Raw genomic sequence first — 18,181 nt, forward strand, 5'->3', positions numbered from 1 at the left:
AATTCATAACACTAATAGGTACATAGCTGACCACCATGGTGGCTTGGATGATCATGACCGTCCGGAAAGCTCTCATCTTTATCTGGTTGGACACCCCCCCCTCCCTGCTTCCCTCCCCTGCCCCGGGACGCTTCAGAGCCCTGAGGACTGACAGACAGCAGAAGGAGTTGAGGAGGAACATGGTGCAGAATAATGTAGTGTAGAAATACATGAAGACAGGGGTCTTCATGACACACACAAACAAACCAATGATGGAGAACTGCATGGTCACCAGCCAGACCACAACACAGCAGCTCAGCCTGTACCTCAGGGGTTTGTACCTGGGGAGGAGAGGACAGACAGCATCAGCAGCATTTCACACTCATTCAGACTCTTACTGTTATAACCACCAACTTATATTGTTGACCCTTGCAGTGATGGCTCTAAGAAGTTCTAGATATGCAGCTTTACCACGCCAAACTCTGTACCTGAGGAACACCACAGGGTAGATCACTGCCAGGTAGCGCTCCAGGCAAATGCTGCACTGGAAAACGGGTCTGGCCATGAAAAGTAGGGCACTTAAGAGAATCATGGATTTCACAAAGAGATCTCTGAAAAGGTACTGGCCGATGGGCACGATGGGTATGATCAGACAGGACAGCAGCTCATTCAGAGCCATGTTGAACTCAAACACTTCCATTTTGTCTGTCAGGAAGCTAGATGATGTCATTATCAGCCACAGGACCCAGCTATTGGCTGGCACAGAAAACAGGAAATTGAAGATCAAACCCGGAGCAACGATGACGGAATCACTGCAGCGAAAGCAGACTTCTGGTAGGGTGGTGTTCTCCATCAAGGCTTAAGGGAACTATGCAAATTAGATGAACCTGTGAGGGAAAAATAAAGCAAGACATATTGGAACCCATTTGGAAAGTGTTAAAGTAAGATCATTAAATAGACTGTGTGAAATAACACAGACAGCAGGGAAACACAAACATGACTCATGATCACTCATTGTAGAAGGGATAGTTTTCATTACAAAAACAAAACAAAAAAAACTAGTTGGCACAAATTTATCATGTGTATGTTAAAAAACATCTATCCTAGTTTACCGTCATGTCAGTGAAAAGTTGCTAAATAATTCAATTTAAGCAAATTCTAATGTTTATAACTTTGACTCAGGGTTGAAAATGCCAGCTGTCAATCGTAGCCAAGAGACATGCCCCTTCCAAACCCAAGAAATAAAAAAATTCAAGCCCAAGTTGAGCATTTCTCTTTATTTTAATTAGAAATAAGTGGACTTTACAATACTTTAAACATAACAGTATACATATAAAATACCCAAACACATATCCAAATCATGACAGACCTGAGGCTTCTGGTCAATCCCTCTTTCTCTCCGTGGCTCAATCTCTCTCTCTTTCTCTCTCACTTCCTTTGTGTATCTCTCTGTCAACCTTTTTGTCTTTCTCAGTGGATTAATCTCTGCCTCTCTCTTTATCTCTCTCAACCCTTCTCTTTATATCATTCACTCTTCCTTACAGGAAGGATGGCCAGGTTCTCTGGCCATTGGAGAACAGGATGCCAAGGATTCATCATGGCTGTTCCCATCCAGTCACACACAGCTATGGCCGTTGTAGTTGTTTGTGTTGGTTTTGCCTTTCACCCAATCATCTTTAAGGTGATCTGGTAACAAGCAAGTCTAGGGAAATTCAACCTATTCTCTCATACCTGGTTTGAGTCTCCATTTTTGTCTCTGGTAAATCATATTGGGTATGACAGAAGTTGTGTCGCTTATTTTTTTAATTTTTTTTCTATAATTTGTATAGGATTATACAACATAAAGTGATTTCATGACAAACAATGATATTCTTAATCTGCAGAATGTAAAATAAAGTTGAGAGCAACAAGACTCAACAGACCATTTTATTTGGTATATTCAGATTGAACATTGAGATGTATTCAGATTGAGTGTTTGTGTCTATAACTACAAATGTGAAGAAAATGTAGAAAACGTATGAGCATATCAGATTGACATTTGTATCACTTTCAAATGACCGAATGTACAGTGTACTCCATTGCAGACTATGCATCTTTGTTAAATTACAATATTTGTTCAAACTCTGAATAATCAGATTAATTTTACAAAATTTCAAGACAAAATTACATGTCCAAATGCTAAACAATGCAATTGTTTTATTTGCAATATTTGTACATCTTTTGTGTAAAAAAAATAGCAAATACGGCAAAGAGAGTAAGACTATCATATTTGTTTAAAGCTTGTATCAGAACAAGTGTTGAATCAACCTTTGGGAGCTGAAAGAGGGTAGCTTTCCAGCTCTGTGAAGGTAGAGGAGGGGTTGGACTGACCCAGAGCATATAGAGATCCCTACGGCAATGGGGTGTGTTGCACAAAGTACAGTGTCATCAATACGGTTGAATAGAGAATTCAGAACAATAACAGGTACATAGCTGACCACCATGGTGGCTTGGATGATCATGACCGTCCGTAAAGCTCTCATCTTTATCTGGTTGGACACCCCCCCCTCCCTGCTTCCCTCCCCTGGCCCGGGACGCTTCAGAGCCCTGAGGACTGACAGACAGCAGAAGGAGTTGAGGAGGAACAGGGTGCAGAAAAATGTAAAGTAGACAAGCATGAAGACAGAGGTCTTCATGGAACACACAAACAAAATAAAGATGGCGGCCGCCATAGTCACCAACAAGATCACAACACAGCAGCCCAGCCTGTACCTCAGAGGTTTGTACCTGGGGAGGAGAGGAGAGACTGTATCAGCAGCATTTCTAATTCTCTCAGGCTTCATCTTTCTAACCACCAGCTTATAACGTTGGATCCTGTAGTGGTGGAACTAGGAAGTTATAGATATGCAGCTACCAGCCACAAGACTCTACCTAAGGAAGACCACAGGGTGGATCACCGCCAGGTAGCGCTCCAGGCAGATGCAGGTCTGGAAAAGGGGTCTTGCTAAGAAGACTGGGACTTGAAAAAGCATCATGTATTTATCTATGATGGCTTTGAAGAGGTGGAGACCGATGGAGATGACGGGCGTGATCAGACAGAATAGCAGTTCATTCACAGCCATGTTAAACTCAAACACCTCCATCTTGTCTGTCAGGAAGCTAGCTGATATCATCATCAGCCACAGGACCCAGCCATTGGCTGGCATGGCAAACAGAAAATGGACAGTTATACAAGGGATGTAGATGGGTGAGTAGATGCAGGGATAGCAGGTCTCTGTTAAGTTGAAATTGTCTTTCTCCATCACTGGGAATGATGAAAAGAAGATGCGCAGGTGAACCTGTGAGGGACAAACAGAGCAAGACATGTTCCAAATTACATGTGGAAATTAACAATTTCCACATGTAATTTTAAGACATTTAAATGGTCTAGAGTAACATAGACAGTAGGGAACACACAAATAAGACACATTTAGAATCCTTGTAGTTGGAGAGTCTTACATTGCATGCAATACATGTGTGTCAGAAATAATCTACATAAATATTCAGCAAAGTGAGAATCAAAAGAGATAATGTACACAAATCTGCATTTACTTGTTTGCCTTCAAGACAAAGAAAAAAACTTATTATATAAAGGCTAACATCAAATTGTTGTTCAATTTAGCTCTTGGTTGGAGTGGGCAGCTGTCAATCTAAGCCTTGAGGCTGGGACCCTCCAATTTCTAGAAATATGCTGGCTATTTAAATTGCAGGTGGAAATGTATTTGTTTAAAACATTAACTAGTTTGTATTACAAAAATTATTCTATGCATTTTAAGTAAATACATACGGTATCCACACTATGACAGACCTGAGGCTGTGGTCTTCTGGTCAATCTTTCTCTCTCTGTGGATGTCTCTCTCTCTCTCTCTCTCTCTCTCTCTCTCTCTCTCTCTCTCTCAGTCAACCCTTCTCTAGTTGGTCGGTCAAATTTCTCTCGTAATTGTAGGACAGGATGTCAAGGATTTATCATGACCATTCCCGTCCAATCACACAGCTACGGCCACTGTTGTTGTTTGTATTGCGTTGATTCTTTTATCCAATCAGCTTAGGTGTGATCTGGTTACAAGAATAGCTAGGGAAATTCACACCTATTATCTCACACTTTTTTTTTCTTTTTCTCCTGTATATGCAACATCTATGACAAACAAGGAACTTCTTACTGTGTTAGATGACAACTGAAGTTGACAACTGATGACATAAAAAACGTTTCATACATTTCAGTATTTCAATTACTGTCTTCACATCTCTGCTGTTGCAGATAATATATGTAAAGATAATATGTACAGTAGTAGATAAAATAAGATCCCAGTATTTCAGAAGCATGTTTCAGGGCATCTCATTATTGAGTCAGCCTTCAGGAGCTTCTAGGTCTAAAGGAGGGCAGTTTCTTTATAAAAAGATAATATAATGTGAGCGTGCAACAAGTGCAGGCCACACATTTACAAACAGACAAACAGAAAACACACATGCACACCCACACAAACACACATCATTGCACCTGTAGCGGCAGGATATGCTTCCTATGCAAATGTCCAGATTGTGTTCATGTGTTAATGCTTTAATGCTGTAAATATTGGGAGCCTTGTTTGAACTGAAGGCAGACTAATGTGAGTTAGGAATTTGAATTATTTTTGATTGATGGCTGTGATTGATGGCAAACATTTGCTACCATGTTCATTTAGAATATTAAAATCTCTGTTTGGTAACCAACTATGCACACATTTATATAATTGTAATGTCTGAAACACTCACAAATATTTTTTTCATATTTCCTTTTTTTTGTGCCTCAAACCTTTCTACAGTACTGGATATGCCGGCCCCTCATATACACTTTTTTCATCTTTACTGGAGCCTTTAGTATTTAAATAAACAACTTTACAATTTTATAACAACTTAAACTTTGACAAATTAGGTTATCACATTGGGAAATCATCTAAGATTAGTGATGCATTATGGAATTGAATTATAGCAGAGTGGAATAGTCAAGTCAAGTCAGTTTATTTATAAACACATTTTAAAACAGCCAACGCCGACCAAAGCGCTTAGACAAAGTTATCAAATAAGGCAAACAACAATAAATAGAAACAACAGACAAACAAAACAATTAAGCACGAGTGACCCTAAACTGACTCGAGGCCTAGAAAAATATGGATAGGCATCTTTTCAGTTTTCTTTACTTATTTACTTTGCGATATGCACCCGGTGCATAATTTTTCTGAGATATTTTCGTTTTTGGGTAGGCCTTAGAACAAATTGGGTAGGCCTGTGCCTACCCAGGCCTACCCGTGGCTACGCCCCTGCTCCAGACAGCAAAGTGGTGTCATTGGTGTGGTTATTCATCTCCTGTCAGGGTGTGATGTGGTCTCCAGGTTCTCTGTAGGTCGACCCTGCTGTGAGACAGTAAAGAGCCTGTTCAAGATTAAATCCAAACACCAGATTAGGAGTCCACATACAGGATGGGATCTCTATCTGTAATTAAAATACTGCCTCCGTTGTCATTGTTCGCCAACATTACTAAAGTTATTAAAACGTATTATGGAGAGAGTGCAAAACACACCTGTTATGGCGACAGATCTCTGGATAATGTGTCAAGGTGTTGAGAGGAATGCCAAAACCCTGTCGAGCACAGCCCTGCTGTCACTCACACACTGACAGACACATACACACACTCTATACTAACAAAGTTTGCAGGTGGGCTGAAAGGCTAATTTAGATTTGTCAGGAACAACCATTAGAGTGACTGATAGTTGTAGATGGAAAACTAATGTCATGCATACAAACTATATGAAAATGTTTTCAAAATGCCTTGGCAATTACGCAAACAGATTTACAGATTGATCTGTATGAAAGACAACATGGGAACATTGAATTCAATATAATAATAATTACCAAATAATAGGGTTGCAAAATTCTGGGAATTTTAAAAGTTGGAAACTTTCCATGGGAATTAAGGGGAACATGGGAATGAATGGCAATGAATGGCAATAAACTGGAAATGTTCTCAATTACAGGTTAGCCTATAAAGGGGAATTTAAATGTAGTTGAAAAAAACTGTCCTGTAGCATAATATTGGTTAAAACAACCAGATTAAATGAAAATTCATTTGAATTTCTACCCTGTGCATTACTCAATTACATGTACAGATAATTTCAGCAGCAGGACTATTGAAGCCATACTACTGCATTTAAGCCCTAGGCAGGGTGCGAATTACGGGTGGGTTTGGGGGGATCTGACCCCCCTAATTACAGTAAGACTTGGACCCCCCCAAAAGACGTAAAAACAACAGGTCTTCTCCAGGGCGTGTATCGACCCCCCCCAACCTGTTGTTTTTACCTCTTTTGGGGGGGTCCAAGTCTTACTGTAATTAACCCACCCGTAACTCGCACCCTGCCTAGGGCTTGTCGTTGTCATTGTATAATCTGCACTTCCAGTCCAAAACAGTTTTTTTATGAAATAATCGATTAAAGTTAAATCAAAAACGTATTTAAATTATAATTCTTTATTATTTACATGCACATCTTTAATTTTTAACGAAATAAATTACATAAGAACTGTAAAGACTAGTATTGAGAGTAAGGTCACATCCAACAATTTAAGTATTGAGACAGGTCATTATCCTAAATCCAGTCACCACCAAAGAAGCAAAGTGTATCATAACGGGAAGCTATAAATGCATGTTTATAGTGGTGGGTGATGTGTCTCATCAGAGTCCGGTGAGGCAGGGCAGTCTCCCAGCCCTGTGGATGTACAGGAAGGGCTGCACTAACCCCCCTACTACCATGAAAATCATACTTATAGGTCGGAAGAGAGGCAAGGTGATCACCATGTTAAAGAAAAACAAAAATAAAACTGGGAAGTAGTTAATCATCAATGCTGCCGTGATGATGAGGATGAACTTGAAAGCTCTCATCTTCATGTCCCTGCTCCCCCCCCTTCCACTCGCCACCCCTCCCTTCCTCTCTCCCTCCCCTGGCCCGGGACGTTTCAAAGCCCTGAGAACTGAGAGGCAGCAGAACAGCATCACAGACATCACCATTACATACAGAATTATGTAATAATTGTCATTTTTTGATAGATCAGCTAAGAAAATTGTAAAACATAACCCTATCACCAACAGCCAGACAACACCACAACAGGCCATCCTGTACCTCAGGGGTTTGTACTTGAGGAAAACCACAGGGTGGACCACCGCCAGGTAGCGCTCCAGGCATGTGCAGCACTGGAACATTGGACGAGAAGCATTCATGAATACTGAGCTAAATATCAGTAAAGTATTGAATATGGCTAATGGGTTTAGCAGGTTGATGTAGAAGAGCATGCATAACAGGCAGTAAAGGATCTCCGACACGGCCAGGTTGAGAGTGAAGAACTCCAAGGCCAAGGTCCCGCCCGCTCCGCTCACAATCAGCCACAGGACGTAGCCATTGCAGGGGAGACTCAGTAAACAGTTGATAGCTATATTAACGCTGTAGAAAATCGTTTGTGAAGACTTGTGTCCCAAGGAATCCTCAATATAGGAATAGTTGGTAGAGACGTGTCCTATTGCGTCGTCAACGGTAACAGAGATGTTTGAGGTGTTCATCTTCACGTCTCAGAGATGAGTAGTCTCCAGACGAATGTGAGGGATTGGGATTAAAAGCCTAGATCTTCACACGGAATACAGATTATAAGGATGACATTTACATTTAGTAGACTCTCTTATCCAGAGCGACTTACAGTAAGTACAGGGACATCCCCCCGAGGCAAGTAGGGTGAAGTGCCTTGCCCAAGGACACAACGTCATTTGACACGGCCGGGAATCGAACTGGCAACCTTCAGATTACTAGCCCGACTCCCTCACCGCTCAGCCATCTGACTCCCACATTTCTCATTTTGTAACAAACTAAGTAGCCTTTGGTCCAATGAGAATGTAAAAAAATATGTTTTGTTTTAGAACGATCCATGCTTGATTCAAATAACACACTGATCTGGCTTGTATTCACTCTGTCAGACAAATACAGAACCAGACTTCAGTGGTCACAAGATAAACAGGCAAAAACAAGATAAACAGGTAAATGGATCTATAATATTTTTTCAAGGAGAGGTGAGGACTTACCTGAGGATGTAAAACTCTTCTTGTCTGGGTTGAGATGTGAACTAAGGTAAATCATCAAGCTAATATTGGACACACACAAATTGGTTCTCTGAAATTGGATGCTATAACCACAGAGAAAAAACACACACAAACCCGGGGATCTGATCATTGCACCTGTAGCATCAAGATATGCTTACTATGCAAATGTCCAGAATCTGTTTTTCAAATACCGGATGCTTTGAATGCTTTTACTGAATTTAAATTCTTCCTGGTTAATGATTTCTGTGAATGATGCCAAACATTTGCTACCTTGGTCATTTAGAATATATATGTATGGTCACCAACTGTGAAATGCACATTTATATAACTTTAATGTCTGAAACACACACACGTCATATTGTGTATTTTTCCTTTAAGTATTTATAAAAACAAAAAACAGGTGACTAAGAATGAATGTATATTAAGTTATCACATTGATCTATTAACATCAATCATCAACATAACAGAATACAAATCTCCATCTTCTCTCCAAGTCAGTTTATAACATACAGTATACGATACAGTATTTTATATATCCTAGTCAGACTTTAACAGCTATTTTAAGGTTGATGGATGCTCATATGGTATATACTACCTACCACCCTCTCCACACCTCCATCCCCCCCCAACCCCTCGATGTTTCCACCCTCTCCACTCCCCCCCCTCAGCCCCCTCCATCTGCAGGGCAGTCTCCCAGCCCTGTGGAGGTAGTAGAAGGGCTGGAGAACTCCGCTCAAGACAGAGACACCTTCCAGGACGGGCAGCAGGAACTCTTGCAGTTCAGGATCCATCGTGTACATGAACATGGTCACGATCATTGGGATGCTGACCATCCCCGCATATATCATAAAGAACCTAATGGTATTGAAAGCCCTCTTCTTCATGCCACTGCCCCCCTCCCTCCCTCTCTCTCCCTCCCCTGGCCTGGGACGTTTCAGAGCCCTGAGGACTGAGAGGCAGCAGAACAACATCACAGGTAACATGATCAGATACATGCCCATGTACATATAATAGACAATGAATTCATGAGACAAAAACGATACAAAATTGAATCCAAGCACTGAACACAAACATGAACCAAGAACCATCATCCAGACCGGGGCACTGCAAGCCAGCCTGTACCTCAGGGGTTTGTACCTGAGGAAGACCACAGGGTGGACCACCGCCAGGTAGCGCTCCAGGCAGATGCAGGTCTGGAACAGAGGCTGACCAACACAATGGAGTCCAAACAAAAGTATCTGTAGCCTCCTGATGTGACCTGACTCGAGGCGACGGAGTAAAAACACAGGAATGGCTGAGAAACAAAAGAAGATCTCAATCACTGTCAGGTTGAGGATGAAGAACTCAGAGGCCAGTGTCCCGTGTACTCCGTTCACTATCAGCCACAGGACATAGCCGTTGGTGGGGAGAGCGAGAAAGAGGTTGATGGCGTGGGTTGAGACTTCAACTTCCATGAGATAAAAGGGATCTCGAGACTGCGAGGTGTTAGTTTTGTTGTTCATTTCCTCTCTAATATGGTCTGGAATTCCTGGAAAAAGAAAGAGCAAGAAAATCAGATTCAATGTTACTTCAGTGTAGTCCACATATATTATCTCAACTGTACTTGTGTTATTCAAAACTATACTTATTCAAAGGACTATGAATTATCTATTTGATCAGTTTTACCAAATCCAGAGACTAGCTTAGATCCTGATGTCCTTGACAACAGAAAAATGAACGCACCTGAGTGAGCGAGTTGGAGTCAGTCTGGTGTTTGGTGATCAAGGTATGGCCAGCTCACACACTCACAGTGAAGTGATGCATGCAGGTGATCTGACATGCAAATTCAGATGTGTTGAGAACAACCATGACACGTGATGGATTATTATCCTTGTTTAGTTCATATGCTATGACCATCACTATCCAGGGGAGGTAATTTATCATCATAGACACCAGGATGAATAGGATTATCTTAAAGGCCTTCATCTTAATGTCACTGCCCCTATCCCTCTCTTTCTCAACCCCCCCTCCCCCGGCTTAGGCAGTTTCAGAGCTCTGAGGAATAAGAGGCCGAAAAACAAGTTAATGGACAAAAAGAACAGACATTCACATTTAGTCATTTAGCAGACGCTCTTATCCAGAGTGACTTACAGTAAGTACAGGGACATTCCCCCCAAGGCAAGTAGGGTGAAGTGCCTTGCCCAAGGACACAACGTCATTTTTGCAGAGCCGGGAATCGAACCGGTAACCTTCAGATTACTAGCCCGACTCCCTAACCGCTCAGCCACCTGACTCCATTCATTCAACCAGTATAATCAGAAACAAGCCATGAGCGTTCCAGGAAAAGGAGAGAGCACGCGTAGAGAGAGGAGTGTGTGGAGAGACAGAATGGTTGTATGGCCCGAGCATGCACACTTTGGTCTTCCTGACTGAACTTGTGCTAAGCTTCATTAACTCCATCATTTCAATGTTGTAGACAGATACGGTCAGAAACACCACAGACAAACCACAGACAAAAATCAAATCAATATTTATTGCCAAAAAGTAAAAGACAACACGAGAGCACTTGACTCATCAACCAGAAATAACACCGTTCTAATTTATTTTTATGTTTTATTCTAAAAAGAAATGTAGATGCTGTACTAATTTCAATAGAGACTTTATTCTACTCAACATAGTCCTTTACAGAAGGCCTTGAAGACCGGGTAGTTTCCCAGCCCTGTGGAGGTGGAGGAGGGGATGGACAACACCAGTCACCACCAAGCAAGCATAATTGATCACAAGAGCAGATATAAAATCTGCTTTTAGCATGGATCTGTTCACAAATCTTACAACGATAACAGGCAGTTGAGGGACCACAGTACACAATAGGATGATCAGGAGGATCTTAAAGGCCTTTTCCTTCATGTTACTGCTCCCCTCCCTCTCTCTCCCTCCCCTGGCCCGGGACGTTTCAGAGCCACGAGGACTGAGAGACAGCAGAACAGCATCACCCCCACAGCCAACATGATCATGGCAGCAAAAAGAAAGAGTACTTTTTCTGACATTTGCAGAACCATTGAGGCGGTAGAAACACCTAAAGTTAACATCCAAACCAGGCCACTGCAGGCCAGCCTGTACCTCAGGGGTTTGTACCTGAGGAAGACCACAGGGTGGACCACCGCCAGGTAGCGCTCCAGGCAGATGCAGACCTGGAACAGGAGGCGACCAGAGATAAAGAGACCAAAGGAGAAGAAAAACACAAATTCAAGAGACTGAAAAGGGAGGTACAGATAGACGAAGGAGATACAGCTTAACAGACAGAACAAGATCTCGTTCACGGCCAGGTTGAGAGCGAAGAACTCTGATGCCATGGTCCCGCCCGCTCCAGTTATAATCAGCCACAGGACGAAGCTATTGGTGGGAAGACTCAGGATGATGTTGATGATGTTACAAGAGACAAAAAGGTGGATAATATAATGGAATTGAGCCGGGACCAGCAGAGTGATAGAGTTAGGGGCCGGAAGCAGAGTGTCGTTCCCTTTGGATGTGTTCATGCTTCCTATTCAACTGGTGCTGTCTGGTGGAAGATGTCTGGTGAGAGAGTGGGAGAGGGACACAAAAGCTAGAATAGGGTCGGTTGAGATACATTTTGAAAATGAAAAAATCGTAAGAGAATATGTTACATTGTTAATTAATAAAACATGTAATGCTGAATTGGCACTCAATCACATTTTGAAGATACAATTCAAAGTCATTGATAGTTTATGGTTGTACAAAATGTTGTACACGTCTGCAAGTATATAAATAAAACTGTTTTTTAACTAAAGCTATCTGGAATGCCACCAATCTGGAGTGTCAGAGTGTAGCCTTCTCTTCGAGGTGAGTGCTGACTGTCCTCTGATGGGACTCCAAATACAGACCTTGATATACTTTACATAGCCAAATCACCATCCCATCTCTCATCGAGTGTTTGTGTGTGTGTGCGTTTATGCAAATAGAGCATAGACAAACATGGAAATCAAATCAACATTTATTGACAATAAGTAAAAGACAACGTGTGAGCACTTGATTCAGAAACCAAAAATATCATAATCACTCAAAATAGCAATTGGGAGATCTTAGGGTGTCCCTTAATCCTGCTATAGATCCCATTAGTCCCATTTTCTAACAGAGCAAGAGCCATCATCATTTTGAAATGGAGCACGCATGGGCTGAGATGGTCCGGTGTTAAGGTACAAGAAAAGTTTTACAGAAGTATACAGAAGGAAAGGAAAAAGAAAGAAGTATGAACTTCAATCATTGACATTCAAAATCCTTTGTCTAGTTGAGGCCTTTGATGCAGGGAAGCATCCCGTTCCTGTGAAGGTATATGAGAGGCTGGAGGAAGCCTGTGATCACGGTTACAGAGAAACAAACCGACACAGACAAGTAGAACACCTTGCTTGAGATGACACTTTGCAGGGCCAAGATCAGTACTGAGGGGAGATAGCTACACACCACAGACAGCATGATGATGAGGATGATCGTAAAAGCCTTCGTCTTCATGTTACTGCTCCTCTCCTTCTGCCCCTCCCCCGGCTTGGGATGTTTCAGAGCCCTGAGGACTGCGACGCAGCAGAAAAGCATCACGGCAAAAATGAAAATGGAAAAGATCAAGAGAAATGAGAACCAGATTGACTGTGGAACCATTGAAATGACAACACAGATCCCCAGAACCAGCATCCAGAGCAGCCATGCACAGCCCATCCTGTACCTGAGGGGTTTGTACCTGGGGAAGAGAGGACAGACAACATCAGCATGGAACATTGAAGCACCTTGGAGCCTCACAATTTTGAACATCTCCCTCATAGCCATGGGTGACCAGGAATGTCTCTATTCTCAGTCATGTCGACATCGCTAACTCTGTGTCATTCATAACGTACTTTTTAACATTTTATTTGTCTGCCTTTTGAAACTTTTTTCCCACACACACAGTCAAGGAGATGAAAGAGGAGGATAGGGGAGAGGAGAACAGAGAAGCCTAAAACAGAGTAGAGTAAAGCAGAGCAGAGTACAATATAGTATAGTAGAGTCCTCATCAAGTAAGTTCGCATCAATGATGCAAACTTGTTTTAGAAAATAAATCGATTTTTTTTTTTCAACCTTCCGTAACTTTTTGTTTAAAACCTTTTTCAAAAACCTTTTTGCAAACTTTCGAAACCAAAAAATCTAAACGTTTTTTTTTCACACAGTGAAAGGAGAGGAGAGGGGGAGAGGGGATAGTAGAACGGAGAAGCCTAAAACAGAGTCCTCATCAAGTCTGCCTTGCTCCATGGTAGCTTTGTAGACTAGTCAACGTTTGTTGTGCGTGATAGCCAGGAAATGAAAAAAGGCGCAATGACAATAAATAATACTGATCATGCCACCAAATACAGATTAAAACTAAAGTAACAAGCCTGGCTTGAACATTTAAGAAGTAGAAAGTACAGATATTTTTTTAATTGCTACACCCCACCAGACTCTGTACCTGAGGAAGACCGCAGGGTGGACCACTGCCAGGTAGCGCTCCAGGCAGATGCAAGTCTGGAACAGGGGCCGGCCGGCCCCTAGAAACACAGAGAAAACTTTCATGGCACCCTTCAGAGCCTGGTGTTGGAAGTGGGAGTTCAACAGGACAAGAACATTGAAGAGACAGACAAAGATGTCCGACACAGCCAGATTGAGGGCAAAAAACTCAGAGGAGACGGATGACCCTGATTTGCTGGCTATCAGCCACAGGACATAACCATTGGTTGGAAGGCTGACAATTAGGTTGAATGCGTTGGTGACTGTGAAGAGGAGATGTGATTGGATCTGGAGATTGGTGGTCGCAGTCATGTGATTCGAAGAGTTTAACCAGGAAGAGGAAGTGGAGGAATTCATCTTCTTTCAGGAGGATCTTAGCTTGGAACAGGATGTGTTCTAGGTGTTGTTCACCAGGGGTTACCTACACAGCTAAGAGAAAAAACAGATATACTGATAATAGGGTGGTGAGGAGAAAAAACTGTTTTAATGTTGCTTTAATTTGGGAGAGGGAAGGGATGGTGAAGGGAGAGGGTGGAAGGAAGGATAGAGGGAATGAGAGAAAAGGCAAATAACAGAGGGAGTGGCGATGCAATACTAGACAGAGAAAAAGGAGGGAGGGAGAAAGATTGGGAGGTAGAAGGTAAGGGAGAGGGATGTAGAGGGATGTAGAGGTGAAAGAGGTTGAGAAAGAATGAAAGGAGCAGTAACGCTAACAATGAAAATAAATTGATTATCAAAAACATCTATAGTAGAGAGCTGTTTGCTAAAACATATCCCAAGTTGTCATTGAAACATACACGGATGTACTGTACAGTACATAGAAGATTATTGTGAAACACACATGATAGTTAGTTTAGTTAGTCTACCTTAAATGTTTCAGAGTACTCCCTCCTCTTGACAGCACAGTGACCCAGTCTATCCAGACTTCTCCCTTTCTACATCTACCCAGCTTGCTGTCTCACCTTCACCGCTGGCCACAAGGAAATGTAGATATCTCACTCCTAGAGTGGACACACTATCAAAAGGCAGAGCTCGGAAAGGGATGAGTGCATGTGTGTTCTAGAAACCCTACTTCTAGGTCCTCCCACCTCAGAACAGGGCGAATGGATGCCATGCAAATCCCTACAGGCTTGGCTGCACCCTGCACTTCTACATCTGGACACCATAAGGTCAATAGTTTCCAGTGAACCCAGGAGTCTGTTGGTTTAGTTTATGTTGTGCACTTTGGGAATCACAGATGATGCAAATGCTTTATATTACAGGCACTCATCAGCAAGGACTACTTTTGAGATAGTTTGGATATAGATTCATAGCCCAAGCAACACAGGAACCCTGAGTAGTCTATGCTCAACCTAATACATTTAGTCATTTAGCAGACGCTCTTATCCAGAGCGACTTACAGTAAGTGAAGTGCCTTGCCCAAGGACACAAGATCATTTTTCACGGCCGGGAATCGAACTGGAAACCTTCAGATTACTAGCCCGATTCCCTAACCGCTCAGCCACCTGACTCCCTATAATAATAATAATACATTTTATTTGTATTGCACTTTATATTTAAAGCAATCTCAGAGTGCTACAGACCATATAGTAATACAAATAAAAAAGAATCAAAGTTAATAATTAAAATGAAAAAAAGGTAAATAAATAATTAAAAGCAAAACCTATAAAACACATTTAGTCAAAAGCTTTTTTTTTAAGATATGCTTTTAGGTTTCCTTTGCAAACATATGCTGTCTGACTAGCTGATGATCTGATGATCAGATGGGGATCTGTCCTGTCTGACTAGTTGTTGTGGATTCAATAAAACACACAATATATCAAATTGTAGATTTAACTTTTATTAATCTCAGTTCACCTAAGATCAAATTCATCAATGAACACAATTACAATACATATTTTTAACCCCTAGAACTGAGCAAGGGTATAACCTGTAGCTGTATCCAACACCACAATGCACATCATAAACCGTACCCCATTAAAACACAACTAAGCTTGTCTAAATTCAACCTCAGCGGCTAATTCACAATGATTATAAAAAGGTTGGGTAACATAACTAGGATGTTCCTCAGAGACCTCTGATGCAGGGCAGTCTTCCAGTCCTGTGGAGGTAGAGGAGGGGCTGGACAAAACCTGTCACCACGGTGATGCTGAAACACACGATTCCAGCGTCCCCCAGTACAATGTCCTTGCTTAGTTCAGAAGCTGTGACCAGCACTATCCAGGGGAGGTAATATATCATCATAGACACCAGGATGAGTAGGATTATCTTAAAGGCCTTCATCTTAATGTCACTGCCCCTATCCCTCTCTTTCTCAACCCCCCCCCCCTCCCCCGGCTTAGGCTGTTTCAGAGCTCTGAGGACTGAGAGGCCGAAAAACAAGTTAATGGACAAAAAGAACAGATATTCAGCCAGATAAATCCGAAATAGGAAACGTTGATTCTTCCCATAAAGCATTGAGATGCAACAGGATGTGATTATGACTGCCCAGAGCACCACACAGCAGCCCAGCCTGTACCTCAGGGGTTTGTACCTGAGGAAGACCACAGGGTGGACCACCGCCAGGTAGCGCTCCAGGCAGATGCAGGTCTGGAACAGTGGACGACCCAAGGTTAAAAGACCTGAGGAAAATGCTACGAAAGAATAAATGTTCAAGGAAGGAACATAAATATTAACCAAATGTAACACATTGGAGGAGCAGAAGAGCATCTCCGACACGGCCAGGTTGAGAGCGAAGAACTCCAAGGCCATGGTCCCGCTCGCTCCACTCACAATCAGCCACAGGACGTAGACATTGGTGGGGAGACCCATGACGAGGTTGATGGAGGTAGATATGCCCATAATGATTTTTGTATAGTCTTCGAGTGAAGAGGGATTTGAGGAGTTCATTCCAAAAACTGTTTTAAAAAAGGGATAATAGTGTGTACTGAAACATGACACACACGTCCTTATACAGTACATTTGCAAACGTAGACACCGTAAGTCACCTTTCTTTACCTATCCATTACCTATCAGTACTTTACACACCTCACAAAGCACCTGAAGGCAAAACAACTTGCAACATATACAGGGGATGGGTATGGGTGTAATTTAGTGGTAGAGCATTTGACTGCAGTTAAAGACATCACAGGTTTGAAGCCCTTCTGCAAGTCGCTTTTGCAAAAAATATATTTACAAGCGTGCAAGAAAATAATGCATTGTACATGCCTGTACAGTCTTTCTTTCTTCTTCACAACATCTTTAAAATCACACATAACATAACTCTGTACACAGTTACAATACATTGAAAAACATTTAAATGAATTCAACAGACTTAGACATGTACACACCTTAGCAGTCCTTCTGCAGATCCTGACAGAAAGTTCTAGCTTGTCACCTGCACCTGTCAGCCTTAATGTCATTTCACACCTTTTTACCAATCGTTTCTCTGTAGCTCTCCCCTCCCTTTCCACCAATACCGTCCTCTCCCTCCTCCCTTTCACCTCTCAAGCTTCACACGGCATGCAAATACCCACACATAACACGAAAGGGAAGAAAACAAACTCTGATCAAACTCCTATCAATTCTCTATCCTACCATTTGACCACTTCCTTCTGGTGTCTAAGGCCTACAGTGCCGGATGCTGTGCACACAAAGTGTCAGGTTGAGAGCATTGAGCTTTCTAACCCTCTGGAGGTAGAGGACCGGATGGACAAACCCACACACTGTGGTGACAGACAACGAGATGTTGACGGCAAGGTAGAACTTTTCTATGCTCAAACTAAACATTAGGGACCAACTCACAACACAAGGAAGGTAGGACACCAGCATAGTTAAGAGGATGAGTAAGATTATCTTAAAGGCCCTCCTCTTAATATCACTGCCCCTCTCCCTCTCTTCCTTCCCCGGGCCCGGACGTTTCAGAGCCCTGAGAACTGAGAGACAGCAGAACAGATGCATGGACATCAGAAGTGAATACAGGACTAAGGTAAAAACTAAAAGAGCTCTTACTTTGTTGTCAAATGAACAATAAAGACATGCCAGAAAAATCACCATCCAGACCAGGACACAACAGGCCAGCCTGTACCTCAGGGGTTTGTACCTGAGGAAGACCACAGGGTGGACCACCGCCAGGTAGCACTCCAGACAGGTGCAGGCCTGGAACAGAGGGCGGCCCGTGTATACAAAGCCAGTGAAAATCCAATAAATATGAGAAGACAGTATAAATTTAAGGTATAACCCAAGTATTTGGGCTAAACAGACAAGACAAGATATCAGACACAACCATGTTGAGAGTGAACACCTCTGAGGCCAAGGTCCCGCCAACTCCACTTGCGATCAGCCACAGAACATAGCCATTGGTGGGGAGACCCAGGATCAGGTTGACTATATTGGCAGCCGTGAAAACTGATGAAGCATGAGAAAAATCTGTAAAGGGACCCAGGGTGGAGTTGGTGAAGACGTGTTTTGCTGTGGTATTCATCTGGTCTCTAGAAGAATAAAGTGCAAGAGATTTTTATGCTGAATCTTCAGCATAAAAAAAGGTACATCAAATGCAGTCATATTTTTAGTATATATGGGCATCTT

At 42.3% G+C, this 18,181-nt stretch overlaps 2 protein-coding genes and 1 pseudogene across 2 annotated transcripts; all 3 read right to left on the reverse strand.

Annotated features, from left to right (window-relative positions):
• Positions 1 to 6,700: 6,700 nt before the first annotated feature.
• LOC136956441 (P2Y purinoceptor 8-like) lies at positions 6,701 to 7,579 on the reverse strand. Its single transcript, XM_067250336.1, has one exon. The coding sequence runs from the start codon at positions 7,577 to 7,579 to the stop codon at positions 6,701 to 6,703; it is 879 nt and encodes a 292-aa protein (XP_067106437.1).
• An 8,103-nt stretch (positions 7,580 to 15,682) lies between these two features.
• On the reverse strand, positions 15,683 to 16,504 carry LOC136956442 (G-protein coupled receptor 4-like). The gene has a single exon (XM_067250337.1). The coding sequence runs from the start codon at positions 16,502 to 16,504 to the stop codon at positions 15,683 to 15,685; it is 822 nt and encodes a 273-aa protein (XP_067106438.1).
• A 718-nt stretch (positions 16,505 to 17,222) lies between these two features.
• Positions 17,223 to 18,077, reverse strand: LOC136956443 (G-protein coupled receptor 20-like; annotated as a pseudogene).
• Between the last annotated feature and the right edge of the window lie 104 nt (positions 18,078 to 18,181).

The sequence above is a fragment of the Osmerus mordax genome, chromosome 14 (genome assembly GCF_038355195.1).
Source record: "Osmerus mordax isolate fOsmMor3 chromosome 14, fOsmMor3.pri, whole genome shotgun sequence".
In the NCBI taxonomy this organism is placed as follows: domain Eukaryota; kingdom Metazoa; phylum Chordata; class Actinopteri; order Osmeriformes; family Osmeridae; genus Osmerus; species Osmerus mordax.

Bases quoted from the DNA above. Each gene is read 5' to 3' on its own strand.
- LOC136956441 (XM_067250336.1), bottom strand. From the start codon at position 7,579: ATGAACACCTCAAACATCTCTGTTACCGTTGACGACGCAATAGGACAC.
- LOC136956442 (XM_067250337.1), bottom strand. From the start codon at position 16,504: ATGAACTCCTCAAATCCCTCTTCACTCGAAGACTATACAAAAATCATT.